The 19659-nt window shown below is 38.4% G+C and overlaps 1 protein-coding gene across 1 annotated transcript in view; it reads right to left on the reverse strand.

The window, feature by feature from the left end:
- The window catches only part of acbd6 (acyl-CoA binding domain containing 6), a 108136-nt gene that overhangs the window by 81589 nt on the left and 6888 nt on the right, over positions 1 to 19659 (reverse strand). Inside the window, exons 3-5 of the mRNA XM_061978564.2 lie at positions 18422 to 18518; positions 8206 to 8282; positions 524 to 629 (exon numbers count right to left, since the gene is read on the reverse strand). Coding sequence (XP_061834548.1) covers positions 524 to 629; positions 8206 to 8282; positions 18422 to 18518 — 280 coding nt within the window. The remainder of the gene's footprint in view (positions 1 to 523; positions 630 to 8205; positions 8283 to 18421; positions 18519 to 19659) is intronic.

Raw genomic sequence — 19659 nt, forward strand, 5'->3', positions numbered from 1 at the left:
TTCACATTTTTCCCCTACAAAGTAATGTGCAATGTTAACGTATTACTAAAATGGTGCACTCAGTATTACCTTTCTGTTTGTAATAAATGCAAAATAACCTTTAAAAAGTAATTAATGAGTAATTTGCAAGATCATTAAGCTGACAAGATGAAACCTGGAGGAGGGGAAACAAGTGGACATTAGTCCTAATTATACTGGACCCTCTATGTGGACCACCTAATGATACTTGTCAAGAAAATGAGGCTTTGGATCCAATTTGGCTGTTTATCTGAAACTTCACTACTGCTCTCTGCTGTGAAGTAGCAGTACTGCAGCTCGCCTTGCATTTTGGCCAGTTGTTTTCTTTGGACTAGAAGTTATTGACCAAAGCAGATTTTCAGGGGCAGCATATAATGAACATTGATGTTTAGACAATTCAGTGTTTTTTTGTTTTTTAAACCAGACAATTTACGTATCATTTTCTCATCATGTGCACATGTGGACCTGGTCACGCTCATTGTGTCATTTTACTGCTTTCAGTTACCTCTTCATCTTTTGTGTTGACGTCCACTTTTTGAGAAGTGATGGCGTTGGTAATGTGCTTTATGTTGTTTTCTCTGCAGTAATCGAAGATGTTCTTATCCTCTTCCCTGAAAAGGGTGCATAAATACAAAAAGAGAGGGATTCAGAATTACTTTGACAGAGTTAAATGACTTCTTAAATGTTCTTGTTGCAAATTTTCAATGTTACTTTTAATGTTTTAAAAGATAGGGATGTGCAACATTTTGATTTACTGATAAGTAGAATGTGTGAAGCTGATTTGTATTATTGATACTATAGAGGTAAACTGTGGATTCAACAGTCAGTTCACAACATTCATAAAGAGGTTCTCCTAGTTTATTGTAAACAAAATTGATACAAATATGAATAATTATTCAAACACAGACATATGTGTACTATATGTTTTAGGGTATATACCACCAGTAACTCATTAATATGTAAATGTAAACAATAGTCACTGCTCTAATATATATATGTATATATATATATATGTATATATATATCTATATAAATATAGATAGATATATATATATATATATATTTTAATTTTTTTTTTATATAGAAAATCCAAAAATGTTGGCCTGTACTATATATATATAGTACATATGACGTGTGTGTGTGTGTGTATATATATATATATATATATATATATATATATATATATATATATATATATATAGTACAGGCCAACATTTTTGGCCTGTACTATATATATATATATATATATATATATATATATATATATATATATAGTACAGGCCAACATTTTTGGACACACCTTCTCGTCATTCAATGTGTTTTCTTTATTTTCATGTCTATTTACATTGTAGATTGTCACTGAAGGCATCAAATTTATGAATGAACACACGGGTGAAATATCTGAAAACATGTTTAAGCTCATTGAGAGAATGCCAAGAGTGTGCAAAGCAGTAATCAAAGCAAAGCGTGGATATCTTGTAGAAACTAGAATATAAAATATGTTTTCAGTTATTTCACCTTTTTTTGTTAAGTACATACTGTAACTCCACGTGTTCATTCATAGTTTTGATGCCTTCAGTGACAACCTACAATGTAAATAGTCATGAAAATAAAGAAAACGCATCGAATGAGGAGAAGGCCTGTACTGTATATATACACTAAGTTTTGCTAACTTTATAATGGTTATTGCTAAAACATTTAGGTATTGATAAAACATTTAGGTTTGATTTCTCAACTCAACTAAAAGCACAATCTGTTATGATAAAAAGTTGAATATGTCAAAATATATATTTGTATCATTCAATAACCCATTATTTGCAATAGTCAAATGCACGCAGACAGATAACACAAACTCTGCTTGCCTCATGCACAGGCAACAACCATGTGTGTCACATCCTCTGGGAACACTGACGTACAACCAGCAAGCACGCACACGCGCACACACACACACACACACACACACACACACACACACACACACACACACACACACACACACGGGGCACCGTCCCACCTGATTCTATCTCTGCATCTCTAATCACCTCCTGGCATTGGGGACAAGCGTGAGTGCTGCTGGGGCGGGGGGGAGAAGGGGAGAAATCTCATTTAGAGCTTTACGCCTTTCCCTCCCTCTTACTCATGCTGGCCATTCAGATTAATTGAATTTAGTGCTCTATTGTCTGACAGACAGCCCACATAGCCGCTGCTGTACGTCAGCCATCCCCAAGCCAAAAGACCCTTAACCTGGAACCACAGACCAGTCAGCCGTGTTCTTCTCTGTATCGTGCCCTTCTGAACCATACATAATTCACACAACCGCCACCTAGAGATACAACACTGACATAGAGGGCGCTGTTTAGCTTACTAGTAGTCTGTAAGACACTGCATTTTCCAGGTGGTAGGTTTAATTCCCTTATATTGCCTCCGTTCAGTTTACCTTCATGGAAATATTGTCACTGTCCAATATAAAGCATGTACTGTAATACTGAAAATGCTCCAATTAACACCTTTATTCAATTACCTCAGTTGCCACTATCCTGCCCTTCTGGAGTCGCTCCAGCATGGGTGTGAGAGTCGTGCTCTTAAGAAACAACTATGCAGATGCTTGTCCACCTTTGGGTGAGGTTCCTATTTAATACTCAATAAGTTACCACAAAAACCTAAATATTGTATACTGATGAAAAATACTGACAATGTGATGCTGTTGTAAATCAAAATGAGGTCACCCGAGTGAGCCGAGCCAGCCGTAAAAGACACATGATCTTCCACCCTATGATACCCTGGACTCCCTGCACCTATACTTATAGGAAAACAACACTCTAGTCCCACCCATGGGATCTCATGTAACCTAAAAAAGACAAACAAACAGATATTCTATAGTCCTATAGTCGCTGGGCGCGTTTTCTACAAAACAAATAAACACTGGGGTCTGTAATGAGTGCACGGTCAAAAAACATCAACATGAACATCTGTTGCTTTAGGCACCTTTCTGATTTTCGTTGTATTTACTCTAAACATTTTAAAGTATCATGAGTGGTCGACATCCAGCAAGTGCTACTGAGCTGATCAGGTGTGAAACTCAATCATGATCTACTCCAGTGTTCACAATGTACTGGTATTAAAGTTAAAGTTAAAGTTCCAATGATTGTCACACACACATTAGGTGTGGTGAAATTTGTCCTCTGCATTTGACCCATCCCCTTCACCCCTTGGGAGGTGAGGGGAGCAGTGAGCAGCAGCGTGCGCCACGCTCGGGAATCATTTTGGTGATTTAACCCCCAATTCCAACTCTTGATGCTGAGTGCCAAGCAGGGAGGCAATGGGTCCCATGTTTTGTAGTCTTTGGTATGACTCGGCCGGGGTTTGAACTCACAACCTCCCAGTCTCAGGGCGGACACTCTAACCACAAGGCCACTGAGCTGGTATTAACACTTGGTGAGCAGTCTGCTCCTACCGCCATTACAGTAGAACATTGCTTCTGTTGATGCTGTGCTGTGAAATATACTAATTACATTTTCCACCAAAACATTTTAAAGTTGTGCAACATTTTTTAAAGTTGTAAAATTTAAGTTATCTTTAGATATGTACATACACACTAAATGTTCATAATCTTTGAAATAAAAGTCTCTTGAGTTATTGCACTCTCCTTCTTTGCGGTTTAGATAAATGTATATACTGTATTGCTTTGTATGTATATTGTTTAGAACCATTTAGCCTAGATTTGCATCCAGATCTAGTCTACTTGGCAGCTAAATGTTCCGGAAAAATGTGTCCACACTGATCAAGAAACTAATGTAATCAATCAATAAAAACATTTTAAAAATGATCCCACACTCTTTGGCCTTCTCAGCAAGGATCCAGGTGGTAAGTCAGCTGTTTACGTGCTTTTTAAATTGGACTACTAATAATAATAATAATAATTAGCTTTATTGTCTCCGAGGAGAAATTTGTCTTGGACATCAAAACACAACGTTTTACATTCATGCATACAGGACTGTCTCAGAAAATTTGAATATTGTGATAAAGTTCGTTATTTTCTGTAATGCAATTAAAAAAACAAAAATGTCATGCATTCTGGATTCATTACACATCAACTGAAATATTGAAAGCCTTTTATTATTTTAATATTGCTGATTACGGCATACAGCTTAAGAAAACACAAAAATCCTATCTCAAAAAATTACAATATTTCCTCAGACCAAGTAAAAAACAAGATTTATAACAGCAAAACAAAATCAAACATTTGAAAATGTCAATTAATGCACTCAATGCTTGGTTGGGAATCCTTTTGCACAGATTACTGCATCAATGCGGCGTGGCATGGAGGCAATCAGCCTGTGGCATTGCTGAGGTGTTATGGATGCCCAGGATGCTTCAATAGCGGCCTTTAGCTCATTTGCATTATGGAAGCATGTAGTGCTCTAAAATCTCTAGAAGCGCCTGACTTGGGCTATGGATAAGAAGCACTGGACAGTTGCAGAGTGGTCCAGAGCCCTGTTTTCAGACGAAAGCAAGTTTTGTATTTAATTTGAAAGTCAAGGCGCTAGAGTCTGGTGGAAGGCTGGAGAGGAGCAAAATCCAAGTTGCTTGAAATCTAGTGTGAAGTTCCCACAGTCAGCAATGGTTTGGGGAGCCATGTCAGCTGCTGGTGTTGGTCCACTGTGTTTCATCACGTCCAGAGTCAATGTAGCTGTGTACCAAGAGGTTTTAGAGCACTACATGCTTCCATCTGTTGAAAAGCTCTATGGAGATGATGATTTCATTTTCCAGCATGATCTGGCACCTGCCCACAGTGCCAAAACCACCAGTAACTGGTGTACTGACCATTGCATTACTGTCCTCGATTGGCCTGACCTGAACCCCATAGAGAATTTGTGGGGTATTGTGAAGAAGAAGCTGAAAGACACCAGACCCAATAATGCAAATGAGCTAAAGGCCGCTATTGAAGCTTCCTTGGCATCCATAACACCTCAGCAATGCCACAGGCTGATTGCCTCCATGCCACGCCGCATTGATGCAGTAATCTGTGTAAAAGGATTCCCAACCAAGTGCATTAATTGACATTTTCAAATGTTTGATTTTGTTTTGCTGTTATAAATCTTGTTTTTTTACTTGGTCTGAGGAAATATTCTAATTTTTTGAGATAGGATTTTTGAGTTTTCTTAAGCTGTATGCCATAATCAGCAATATTAAAATAATAAAAGGCTTGCAATATTTCAGTTGATGTGTAATGAATCCAGAATGTATGACATTTTTGTTTTTTTAATTGCATTACAGAAAATAAAGAACTTTATCACAATATTCTAATTTTCTGAGACAGTCCTGTGCATACATACATACATATATACATACAGTTCATCCGACAATACAGTGACAACAGTGAACAGTGCGTAGGTATAACAGTTAGTTATGAGATCACACTCCCCCCGTGTTGCACCCCTCCTGTATTGCACTATCCCAATTAGGGCTGCAACAACTAATCGATTAAATCGATTATAAAAATAGTTGGCGATTAATTTAGTCATCGATTCGTTGGATCTATGCTATGCGCAAGCGCAGAGGCTACTTTTTTATTTTTTATAAACCTTTATTTATAAACTGCAACATTTACAAACAGCTGAGAAACAATAAGCAAAATAAGTATGGCACCACTATGCTGGTTTTTTTCAATAAAATACTGGAAAGGATAGAAATGTAGTTTGTCTCTTTTATCTGATTATTAATCGATTAATCGAAGTAATAATCGACAGATCAATCGATTATCAAATTAGTTGTTAGTTGCAGCCCTAATCACAATATTGCACTCCTTATTATTGCATCTGGTTATTACAGTAGTTTTCTGTTGTTAGGTGCTTTGATTGCCAGTGGGACAAAGGAAAATCTATACCTGTTGAGTTTGTAGGTTGCTGTTCTGTACTGTTAGCATCAACACAATTTCACTATGAAGTACATGGTGTGAGTCACGGGTGATTTTAAGACCCTGCTTCCCACGGTCTTCTCGGATATTTCTTGAAGGGAACAAGGGTCATGCCAATTATTTTACCAGCCCTCTTGATAAGGTTACGAAGTTGAGTTTTGAGTTTGACAGACAGATTTCCAAACCATGTGGAGGTGCCATAACGGATGACAGATTCAATGTTTGCCTTATAAAACAACATCATGACATTGCTTGCTACACCGTGGACCCTGAGCCTCCTTAGAAAGTGCAGGCGCTGGTTAATACGGTAGCAAACAGAGTCAACTTGGTTGGCCCAAGTTAAATGGGAATCAAAACAAATACCCAAGTACTTATAGGAGGACACCTGCTCCACTCTCTCCCCATGGATAATGATCGGGTTGTGATCCCCCACAGATTTGGGATCAAAAACCATCTCCTTCGTTTTTTTTAATTTAAAATCTATTTACTATACTAGGCTTTATTTTGTAAGGAAACATTTTAAAAACAGCCTGTTGCAGTTTCCGTCTCCTAAGCATTGGATGGATTCATTAATGTTCCACAATGACTGAGTTTGATTGACAGAATAATAATTTAATGCAAAACATTGATGGGAAAATCCACAAAAAAGGGTTTGTTTTTATAATGACGCTGCTTTTGTGTCATTTTAGCAATGTGTTTTTACCGTACTCCCCAGCTCTCCCTCTCTGCCCATCAGCCTGTGATGAATCATGAATAACTCATTACACTTTTTATTACCGCCACGTTATGTATGAGCTCATCCATTTACATATTCCTGATTAGAGCAATGATGTATATTCATGACTTCCCACAATTGGAAACGCCCACTTCCTTCCTTTGCCTGATGGCCACTGTGACCCTGAGTTTCCCTGATGTGTGGTCGCCATCCGTCTACCCCGGCAACTAATCAATAGGGCAGCTCATCAGTCTTTTGTCAATGGTAAGACAGGGTTGGCCCATGCACACTTTCATATAATGTATCCCAAAGCTAAAATAAAGCTTTTTATATGAGTGCGGTAGTCTATAACCTACACTGTGACAGAATACACAAATACACACAGAACAAACAAATGATTAATGGGGCTCCTGTAAGAAGTATGACAGCAGTAGTGCTGCAATGCATGCTGGGAAGGTCACCGGCTACTTTGTCATCAAAACATCTGGGTTTTTTTGCACTGTGTGTCGGTCTAGCCTGATGTACTGGCAAATATGTATTTCATCTATCAGACCAAACAGTGGGGAATCAGGCACACACATACAACCCCACTTACACACATACAATTAAAATAGCAAATAGAAGTAAAATAATTTAGCACTTGCTTCCGTCAGAGAGTCCAGTCAACAAAACATAGTGTTGTTCAGCATGTTCTGTCGAAGGGATTACACGCATGGTGTTCACAGACATGACGTTCAAAGCCTCTTTAATCACACACTGATCAGTTCAGTAAGATAGGGTTATTGCCAATCAATAGTACTTTTATCAATACACACAAACACATACACTGCTCACAGTGAGGTGAAGAGCAATCAATGCAATTAACTGTGATGGGTGCATAGCTGTTTAATATTGAAGTGTGTGTATGTATGTGAAGCAGTCGGAAATTGAATGCAGCAGAGCAGTGATTGTGACAGTTCCGGCAGGTTCTGCATGGATTCTAATGCGATGGCAGGGACGTACAACAGCGTGTGTACGTTTGAGCACCGGGCATGGTTATTACCTTTGAGGATTCATTGTTACGGGAATGTTCCCGTGTGCCCCTGCTGTGCCCACCATGCGTCCATAAACCCAGACGCCACTTCCTTCAATCCTAACGTAATTAAAAGGGGAGACTCTGGCCGGTGCCTCCAAAGACTGTGCACACGAATTATAAAGAGGGAAATCTGCAGTATTCTCAAATGTCATTTCCTTGCCAAAATAACCCCCTCACCACCAATTGAAAAGAAGATGAGTTTTTAAGCTTGAGTAAGTCTGCAAGGCAAACAAAAATAGGAGAGAAATATCCCATTAACATATATCAGAGTGTATGTTACGCTCTGTTGAATGCAATCAAACACAGCATGAGAAAGGTGGTTAACAATGGCAGGGTATACAACCTGAGCACTAAGGGATCAGTCTCACAACCCTCCTGACTTTTAAAATTTTTTGTAAAAAAAACAACTAAGGGGTAAACAATGTGAGATATGTAAATAACACATGTACTGTAATTTGTGTGTACTTGTAATGGTAATACCTAATCGTCTCCTCTTGGTACAAAGAGCTGACCGTTGCACCGCCGAAACCCGTTCTCCTCTCTGCTCCTCGGCTCTCCTGTCACAAACAAAAACACAAACATTATTATTGACCATAGACGGATGGTAGCTAAAACTAAAACATCACATTTTCGTCCATTCAGTGGAAACCATTTTGTTATATTTTCTCAAAGGGCAATACACTAAAACAAAACTCCATAATCACAATTCGGTACATACAGGTACCTCGGTTTTAATGTCACTTGTTTTCGTGACAGTAAAAGGCTGCTTAGCTTTTGTGTTTAATGTTTTTTTTTAAATAAAAACAAAAAACTGCAAACTGCTGGTAGATATTACTCCAATAAACAAAGTTCTCAAGTAAAAAAATGAACTAAAACTTGAAGAAATATATATGATATACAGACAAATTACAGAATGTGGAGGGGCCCCTTTGTACATTTTATCAATCAAACTAGAGATGTCCGATAATATCAGCCTGCCGATATTATCGGCCGATAAATTAGTTAAAATGTAATATCGGAAATTATCGGTATCGGTTTTTTTTATTATCGGTATCGAGTTTTTTTGGTTTTTTTTATTTTTTATTAAATCAACATAAAAAACACAAGATACACTTACAATTAGTGCACCAACCCAAAAAACCTCCCTCCCCCATTTACACTCATTCACACAAAAGGGTTGTTTATTTCTGTTATTAATATTCTGGTTCCTACATTATATTTCAATATATATCAATACAGTCTGCAAGGGATACAGTCCGTAAGCACACATGATTGTCCGTGCTGCTGGTCCACTAATAGTACTGACCTTTAACAGTTAATTTTACTAATTTTCATTAATTACTAGTTTCAATGTAACTGTTTTTATATTGTTTTACTTTCTTTTTTATTCAAAAAAATGTTTTTAATTTATTTATCTTATTTTATAAATTTTTTGAAAAGTACCTTATCTTCACCATACCTGGTTGTCCAAATTAGGCATAATAATGTGTTAATTCCACGACTGCATACATCGGTTGATATCGGTATCGGTTGATATCGGTATCGGTAATTAAAGAGTTGGACAATATCGGAATATCGGATATCGGCAAAAAGCCATTATCGGACATCCCTAAATCAAACCAATTTAATGTAGGTCAATATACTAGATTATAAGATAGACAAGCTTTTTGTTATTGACGACAAAGCAAATTAGTGTGCTATCTAATAATATATCCCATTAATTTTATTTTTAGAACAAGACTGGTCCGGGAAAACAACCTGCGGGCCAAAATGGCCACGGGCTACACATCAGGCATCCCTGGTTTATAGTGTTTATAAAAAAATACAAATAAATTGAAGGTGCAACAATAAACGTTTGAACAGTGCGAAACACTCTATATTACTTTTAGCAAATGAATGTTCATTATTTCCAAATGCAGCATGAGTGTAGCATCAATTGTTCCAGCTTGTTTGAAATCTCTACTAAACAACGCTGGCATTGTGCTTTTTGTCTTACACTCTGTCCCTTACCCTTTTGTCTTATCCGAGAGCCAGCTCCAGCTCGTGGTGCCCAAGACGAGACTTAAAACCAGGGCAGACAGGGCCTTCTCTGTGGTCGGCCCTAAGCTCTGGAACACTCTGCCCCTCCATGTTCGAACTGCTCCCACAGTGGAGTGTTTTAAGTCTCGTCTTAAGACCCACTTTTATTCTCTGGCTTTTAACACTTTTTGAGTTGTGTGGTCCTGTGTTTTTAAATGTTTATTTCTATTTATTGTTTTAGTTGGTTTTACATTTCAAAATCGTTTTTAATCATATATATTTTTATATTGTTTTTATATTGGTTTTATATGTATTTATTTTGTTTTTATTCAGTCATTGGTGGAGCTAAGGATAGTATTTGAATCTTTTTTGTAATATTTTTGTGGAGCACTTTGGAAACATGTTTGTTGTTTAAATGTGTTATATGAATAAAGTGGATTGGATTGGACTGGATTACCCTCTAGTAGTTGTTCGTTCACGTACTTCGCCACAAGGCAAAGTTTTAAGGAACAGGAGATATTAACAATGATAGATGGTCTCTAGGCTTTGTATTTCATGACTCCTTCTAACCAAAGGCTGGGTTGAACTGTTTTCTTCCACCTACATCCCCTACCTTGCCTTTACCAGCGCTTTTAAGCACACTCCACAGGCTTGTGTGGGTGCACCGCAACGTGGAATTTACACTTCCTGTCTCTCACTTAAAATGCGACTTTTTGGGAAATCGCTGCACAAATGTACCTAACTGGAGGCTACGTCTCAGAACATCTAAATATGACTACATACTGTTACATACCTAATTGAAAGGAAACTGAGAGTCCACATTGGAGTAGTCAGTATAGTTTGGAAAACAGTATAGATATTCACTGTCCTTTGAAATTAAGTCACTCTCTACACTTCAGACACAACTCCAACCACTGCCATCTGCAGAGGTTCTCGGCCGACTCTGCAGTGGTGGGTTGTGTGTCTGAGGCATCAACCGATAATCACGTAATCACTTGCACTTGAACACCAGCAAGGCAAATGAGCTTGTGATTGAATTCTGGCGGTTAGCCCCACCACCCACACCGGTGAAGATTGAGGAATCAAGACATACATATATATATATATATATATATATATATATATATATATATATATAGTGGGCTTTTTTAAATACCTAGATGTTCGCCTCAACAATAAACTGGACTGGACTTACACTTTAAACGCCCTGTGCAAGAAGGGCTATGCAGATTGTAGTCACCTGGAGGCGTGTCTAAATGAAATTAAACAATGATTGTCCAGCAACTTTTTGCATCTTAACACAAAGAAAACGGAAATGCTGATTATCGGTCCTGCGAGACACCGGCACCTATTTAATAATACCACCTTAAAATTTAACAACCAAACAATTACACAAAGCGACTTGGTAAAGAATCTCGGTATTATATTCGACCCAACTCTCTCATTTGAGTCACACATTAAGAGTGTTACTAAAACAGCCTTCTTTCATCTCAGTAATATCGCAAAGATGCGTCCCATTTTGTCCACCACCAACGCTGAGATCATTATTCATGCTTTCGTTACGTCTTGTCTCGATTACTATACCGTATTATTTTTGAAAAATACGGCTGCTAGACTTTTGACAAGAACAAGAAAGTTTGATCATATTACGCCAATACTGACTCACCTGCACTGGCTTCCTGTGCACTTAAGGTGCGACTTTAAGGTTTTACTACGTATGTGTAAAATACTAAACTGTCTAGCTCCATCCTATCTTGCTGATTGTATTGTACCATATGTCCCGGCTAGAAATCTGAGTTAAAAAAACTACGGCTTATTAGTGATTCTCAGAGCCCCAAAAAAGTCTACAGGCTTTAAAACGGGCTCCAGTACTCTTAAAGATGCTACCTCAGTAGAAGCATTTAAATCCCATCTTAAAACTAATTTGTATACTCTAGCCTTAAAATGGACCCCTTTTTAGATCAGTTGATCTGTTGCCTCTTTTTTCTGCTCTGCCCCCCTCTCAGGTGACCACAGCTCAGCCTCCACAGCGCTAGCTGTTCAAAGTCCGGGCCCCGGATGGACCACTCCTCTTTGCATCGGTTGGTGACGTCTCTGCGCTGCGGACTTGTCTCCATTCAAGATGATCTCCCAAAGAGCTGGTCTCCCAATGGACTAGACTTGCACATGAAGTCGGGACACTGGGTGACCACTCCTTATGCATCAGTCGGTGACGTCTCTGGGCCCCCACGTGTACACATGCAAGAGGATCCCCTGCTGGCCGCACTATGGACTGAACTCTCACATTATTAACTGTATCCACTCTGCGGTCCCATCAAGGTTTCTCGTTGTTCCCATTGGGTCGAGTTTTTTCTTGATCTGATGTGGGATCTGAGGATGTCGTTGTGGCTAGTGCGGTCCTTTGAGAGATTTGTGATTAAGGGCTATATAAATAAACTTTGATTGAATGATTGAAATTCTGAAGGAGACGGAGTTCCATCAGTGTGCGATGGTCACTGCAACGCACTTATCAAGAAACTGTGGTCGTTTATGGGCTGTTCTAGGACATTGCTTGCTGCGGTATAGGGGCAGCACGGTCAGACAGGAACAAACTTAATAAACTGATTGAGAGAGCTGACTCTATCCTAGGCTGCCCACTGGACACCATTCAGGAGGTTGCTCACAGAAGAATGTAGGCTAAGTTGACATCCATAAAGTCAAGAAGGAGCGCTACTGCAGATCATTTCTACATACAGCCATAAGACTCCACAATACACATATGTAAATACTGTAATCAGTTTTTTTTCCTGGTGTGCATAATGTACGCTCCATGTGCAATATATGTGTTAGAGTAGGGTTTCATTATTTGTACATACTCCATAGTGTACAGTATTTTTAGTGTGCAATATGTACACTCTAAGTGCAGTATAAGGATTATATTATTGTTATTATTATGTGTACATAATCTTTTGTGTGCAATATGGGTGTTATTATTATTACCTGTATATAGTGTAATCCTTTGGTGTACAATAAGGGTACTTGTAAAATGGGCGTTACTAGTGTTATTAATATCCTTTATTTATTTATTGTGTTTTCTACATTTTGCTGTATGCAAACTCTGCACTGAAACTGTATAATTTCCCTATTGTGGGATTAAAAAAAAGTCTCAAGTATTATTTTTTTGACAACATCACTGGTGAAAGTCTTCACCAGTGATCTTCACCTTAAAATTATTCCACAGGTGTTCAGCTCAATTACGTTCAGGTCTGGAGGCCAGTCCATCGCACTCAAATTCAGCAACCTCGGCATACCATTTGTCTTCTTTGAGGTGTGTCTGGGATAATTATCATGTTGGAAAAGGGAGGGAATAATGCTTTGCTTCAGAATGTCACAGTTTGAGGTGGAATTCATGTTGCCCTCAATGAACGCAGCTCCAGTGTTGCATTGCCACACTCATGCAGTCCAAATTTAGGACTCTAACACAATGCTTACCTGTAGGCAAGGCACAATTATGTTGCGACTAACATGTGTCACCAGCTATTTAGACAATAATGGCCGTTTTGGGTAAATTACAGTAAATTTTAGGAATAGTAAGTCGACACTGTTTACAAGCTGTACACAGTAATTTGTATCCAAGTTTAATTTCTATAATATTATCCCATAAGATATCCTGTAATCGAAATCGTTGCAGAAACTTTTGTGAGATACTGTACATATAGCTTTGTGTACTAAGCTAAGATTGTGTAAAATAAATATGTTTTATGCACTTTGCTTGTAAACGTTCCACTAGTTACTTTCACCAAGTAAGGTCAGTACTGCATAAGACCCAGTAATGTTTGTTATTCAGTGAACAACAGAAGAACTCAAAAATATTAAATCACTAGCCACAAAATGTTGTGCATGACCCTAATAATGTTTCAACAATTTCCTGAGAGTATTAGAGAACAATGCATAAATCCTAATGACAAAATGGAGGTCTGCCCAGGAGGTGGGTACAATTTGGCTCTAATCAAATGGGATTGTTTGAATTTGTGGAGGTCTCTGCACATGCTATTTTTCTAATGGAATTCCTCATTATATTATTTTTCTTCTTCAGACAACATCCTATTCTTCGGCGACTAAACTTTAAAAGCAAGTCACACAAATCGGATTTCAAAGAAATGCAGGAGAAACACGACAAGTGCAAAGAACTGTGTGTGGGCTTTTGGGACAAACTAATTTACTTGTGAAACAGAATATTCGCTGATGCGCCTTGCCTGCTCCCTTGCAATGTAATCTAATATAAAGCCAGTGTCTGCTCAACAATTGAGGCAGGAACAAAGGTTGACTTCTGGCTATTATTCTCCCACCGTTTCTCTGTCTATACACGCCTACTTATTTAACGATGCCTGCAAAATAACAGGCATGCTGTGGTAATACAATCAGCTTCTTTTCAGGTTTGTGCTCTAGGCTGCCTCTCTGGTATTGTGTATAGCGGTGCGGTAGAGTCAGCTAGTATTGCCCACCACCCCACTGGCCTTGAAAGAGAAAAGAATGTGTCAAGTGCATGAGAGTGATGTCATTAAAGTGACGTAAATTAGCAAGAAGAGCAGTGGTGGGTTAAAGAGGGTGGCGGGGCAAAATAAAGGGGAAAGGACATAGTGGGGTGCAAAAAAAATAAATTGGTGACTAATAGACACTGTGGCCATTAGATACAAAGGCCTTTCAAGGGGTTATATTATGCTTTTTTTCTACATGTATAACACTTCCTTGTGGTCTACATAACATGTAATGGGGATTCTTTGGTCAGAATTTTGCATTGATTATATTTTACAGACCATTAAGCTGCTTTCTGACCATCTCTTAAGGATGCACCGTTTTGTGGGCGGTCTTATTTACGTGGCTAAGTTTCGATCGTGTCTTCTCCCCGTCAACCATGTTGCAGTTTTCAGTGCTTCCATATTGAGTCTACTGACAGATATAAGCTGGAACTAGACACTATTTTGTATTGAAATGGCAAACGCAAAAGATGCATGTGTATGGTCGAGTCAGTCTGCACCAAAAAACAAGAGGATAAAAGGAAAAGAAGGACTACAATGGCGGACTCGCGCAAAGCTCTTTGTGTAAAACTTTGCCATATATGGGAGATATCCTCCGACGTCAACAATGCGAAAATCGTCACAAATGGGGCAAATTACAAATGGCTTTTTTGGAGGAAGTTTGAAGGAAGGCAATAATGTTGAATAAATATCTCCGCAATGGTTTGACTTAAAATTTTTAGGAGTTATGCAGATCCTAAATACACAACATTAGGTAAGAAAAGTTGGTTTTGCATAATAGGTCCCCTTTAAGATATCATCTAGATTTAGTTTTGTCTTTAAACTCCGGAATATTCATATTTATTTTGACAACAAGTAAGAAATGTTACTAAATAACAAGTACATGTTAATGAAAATTCTACCTTGTGCGAAATCTTCATTAAAATCCAAATTATGTTTTCCAAAATGTTATCTTAAATATTTGGATCATTTTGTTGATTGGCAACACTAAATTGGCCCTAGTGTGTGAATGTGAGTGTGAATGTTGTTTGTCTATCTGTGTTGGCCCTGCGATGAGGTGGCGACTTGTCCAGGGTGTACCCCGCCTACCGCCCGAATGCAGCTGAGATAGGCTCCAGTATCCCCCGCGACCCCGAAAGGAATAAGCTGTAGAAAATGGATGGATGAATGGATTTTTTACCCCAACTAAATTTTGTGTGTGTGTTTAACACACAATATATAACACTTTTTTTAACAGGATGCTGTCTTGAAAATGAACACTGAGCAATTTCAGATGCATCAGTTTGATATCTGACACTGAATTCACTCCTGTGCAATCTACCTGTCCCATTATAAAACAACCTCACTGCCTAGTCTGGTCAAAATGAGGCTGCTTCAATGCTTTTGTATTAAAAAAATTACTTTCATTATCATATGTTTCAAAACGATCACTGTTCCAATGAGCGCTCACTGTGCAGAGTTGTTATTGTGACTGAAAGCGTCAGCGGCGGCCCCAATTGAAAGCCTGTCAGGCAACACAACCCTTCTGACATAACAGCAAAACAGTTGTGTCACATTACACTGAAGACTTTCACTGACAACTCCTGGTGTTGTTAAAAACAACAACCAATGATACAGTGACAGTCTTACAGATGGTATCCTTTCTTATGCATTTTTAGAGAACCTCTGAATATAGAACTGATACTGCCATCTAAGGGAAACAGACGGGAACTGCATTATTATTATACTGTATTAGATTGAACTTGATTTAAAAGTGATAAAGCATTAGGTGTGTTGCCATCTTGTCACTTTTCTTATTTTGGAGAAATCAAATTAATTATGAAACATTAGGTCCTAATAGGTAAGGTTTGACAGCAAATGTATATGGATCTGGCTATGTAAACAAATACATATACAGTTAGGTCCATAAATATTTGGACATTGACACAATTTTCAGTATTCCAGCTCTGTACAACACCACAATGGATTTGAAATGAAACAATCAACATGTGCTTTAAGTGCAGACTTTGAGCTTTAATTTGAGGGTATTTACATCAAAATCAGGTGAACGGTGTAGGACTTACAACACATTTTATATGTGCCTTCCACTTTTTAAGGGACCAAAAGTAATTGGACAATTGGCTACTCAGCTGTTCCATGGCCACATTTGTGTTATTCCCTTGTTTTTTTTCAATTATTTCATTTACAAAGAGCAGATAAAAGGCCTAGATGTAATTTCAAGTGTGGTATATTCATTTGGAATCTGGGGAGGTCATCTCTCAATATGAAGTCCAAAGAGTTGTCACTATCAGTGAAGCAAGCCATCATTAGGCTGAAAAATCAAAACAAAGCCATCATAGAGATAGCAAAAACATGAGGTGTGGCCAAATCAACTGTTTGGTACATTCTTAAAAAGAGAGAACGTACTGGTGAGCTCAGCAACACCAAAAGACCTGGAAGACCACAGAAAACTAGTGTGGTGGATGACAGACAAATCCTTTCCCTTGTCAAGAAAAAGCCCTTCACAACAGTTGGCCAGATGAAGAAAACTCCCCAGGAGGTAGATGCATCTGTGTTCAAGTCAACAATTAAGAGAAGACTTCACCAGAGGAAATACAGAGGTTTCGTCACAAGGTGTAAACCATTGGTGAGCCTCAAAAACAGGAAGGCCAGATTAGAGTTTGCCAAGAAACATCTAAAAGAGCCTTTACAGTTCTGGAACAACATCTTATGGACAGATGAGACAAAGATCAACTTGTACCAGAATGATGGAATAAGAAGAGTATGGAGGAGGGAAGGAACTGCTGAAGATCCAAAGCATAGCACCTCATCAGTGAAGCATGGTGGTGGTAGTGGCATGCATGGCTGCCAGTGGAACTGGATCTCTTATATTTATTGATGATGTGACAGCTGACAAAAGCAGCAGAATGAATTCTGAAGTGTTTGGGGCAATATTATCTGCTCATATTCAGCCAAATGCTTCAAAACTCATTGGACGGCGCTTCACAATGCAGATGGACAATTACTGCGAAACCAACCAAATAGTTTTTTAAGGCAAATAATTGGAATGTTCTGCAATGGCCAAGTCAATCACCTGACCTGAATCCCATTGAGCATGCATTTCACTTGCTGAAGACAAAACTGAAAGGAAAATGCCCAAAGAACAAGCAGGAAGTGAAGACAGCTGCAGCAGAGGCCAGGGACGAAAACCAGCGGCTGGTGATGTCTATGGGTTCCACACTTCAGGCTGTCATTGACTGCAAAGGATTTGCAACAAAGTATTAAAAAGTGACAATTTTATTTATGATTATATTAGTTTGTCCAATTACTTTTGGTCCCTTAAAAAGTGGAAGGCACTTAAAAATGTGTTCTAATTCCTACACCGTTCACCTGATTTGGATGTAAATACCCTCAAATTAAAGCTCAAAGTCTGCACTTAAAGCACATGTTGATTATTTCATTTCAAATCCATTGTGGTGTTGTACAGAGCTGGAATACTGAAAATGGTGTGAATGTCCAAATATTTATGGACCTAACTGTATACAGTACAGGCCAAAATTTTGGACACAACCTCTCCTCATTCAATGCGTTTTCTTTATTTTCATGACTGAAGGCATCAAAACTATGAAAATATGGAGTTATGTACTTAACAAAAAAAAGGTGAAATAACTGAAAACATGTTTTATATTCTAGTTTCTTCAAAATAGCCACCCTTTGCTCTGATTACTGCTTTGCACACTCTTGGCATTCTCTCGATGCGCTTCAAACACACCTGTGAAATGAAAACCATTGTGACTACCTCATCGAGAGAATGCCGAAAGTGTGCGAAAAAGTAATCAGAGCAAAAGGTGGCTATTTTGACGAAACTAGAATATAAAACATTTGTTCAGTTATTTCACCTTTTTTGTTAGGTACATAACTCCACATGTGTTCATTCATAGTTTTGATGCCTTCAGTGACAATCCACCATGTAAATAGTCATGAAAATCAAAGAAAATGCATTGAATGAGAAGGTGTGTCCAAACTTTTGGCCTGTACTGTATGCTATGCAATTTAGGTTATTTCCCACTATATTGTCTAATTGATTTGCAGCTCATTCAGTGATAAATTCAAATAACCCTGAAAACAACAAATATGGACGTCAGCGGTAACACTCTACTTTGAGTCATAATGGTTATTACCCTCTGGCTGCCTTCAGAGTCTAATACGTTCACACAGGAAATGTATTCTTGCATTGCTTGCTCCACCTCCATGTCACCAAGTTGCTTCCAGGCTTGCCTGCAATGAAAGAAATGCATATTATCATTATTGATCATGTTTGTTCATCAACTAAAATGGCAGGCCATAAAGTAATTACTCTAGCTGTTATGTGAGTGTTTACCTTTTAGATTTGTGAAAAAACACTAAGTGAAGACAGACAAATGGTTTGTTTTTTGTAGTGAACAGGTTTAAGACTGCATGTCAGCGCAGTCAAGAGATCAAGGGTTTGAATCGGGGTTATAACATCTGTGTGATTTTTGCATGTTTTCCCCATGCTTGTGTGTAACTTCTCCGGGTGCGTCAGCTTCCTCCCACATCCCAAAAACATGCATATTAGGCTAACTGGTGACTCTTAAATTGTTAATAGGTGTGATTGAGAGTTAGAAAGGTTGTAAGGCTATTGCTGGACTGCAAACCATGTGACCTACAGAGGCAATTTTGATTTTTTACTTGGAGGACAAGTTCATTTAGCACCAGCTGCGCAGGTGTCCATGTATTCTAAAGGTTTAGAGCCGAATGTACAAGGCAGGTAGGATACACAAATAGCTGAATATGGTGGATTGAATCCATACACTCTTTAATAAAACATCACTTACTGTGTCCTAGTGTCATTAGGATGCCGACTGCTGGGACGTTCATATATTCCCATTTAGGTAAAGAATGACTCATAATCCTCACAAAGAAAAGGGGTGGGTGGGTCCAGGCGTCTTTTCGTGTTGTCCTTGCCGGTTTTGGGTCAAATGGCTGTCAAAGTGTACCAACTTGTCGGAATACCTACTCAGACGTCTTCTGTCCAGGTGAGATGCATGATTAATGATCGCCAATTAACTTCCAGGTAGCAAGAAAGCGAGAAAGCAGCAGACCACTCTATGATGTAAACATAGGGACACATGGTAGTGATCACGGCGCCTCTATAAATAGTTTGTCTGCGTTAGCGCTTATAATAACAATATCACTAATACTTGGTTAATATTAATTTCACGAAATGTAAATGGGGTATTGTTGGTGTTTTTTTGAATGATTATTTATTGCATTTTTTGGGCGAAATAGTGAAGATCCCCTTGGCTCCACTGTAAGAAGACTTTTATTTACAAGTTAGAATGCTTTTGAAAAAAATGTATCTGTCATCATGTATTTCATAATGATTGTGAACGATAGG

Source organism: Nerophis lumbriciformis, linkage group LG18, assembly GCF_033978685.3.
Source record: "Nerophis lumbriciformis linkage group LG18, RoL_Nlum_v2.1, whole genome shotgun sequence".
NCBI classification, from domain to species: Eukaryota; Metazoa; Chordata; class Actinopteri; order Syngnathiformes; family Syngnathidae; genus Nerophis; species Nerophis lumbriciformis.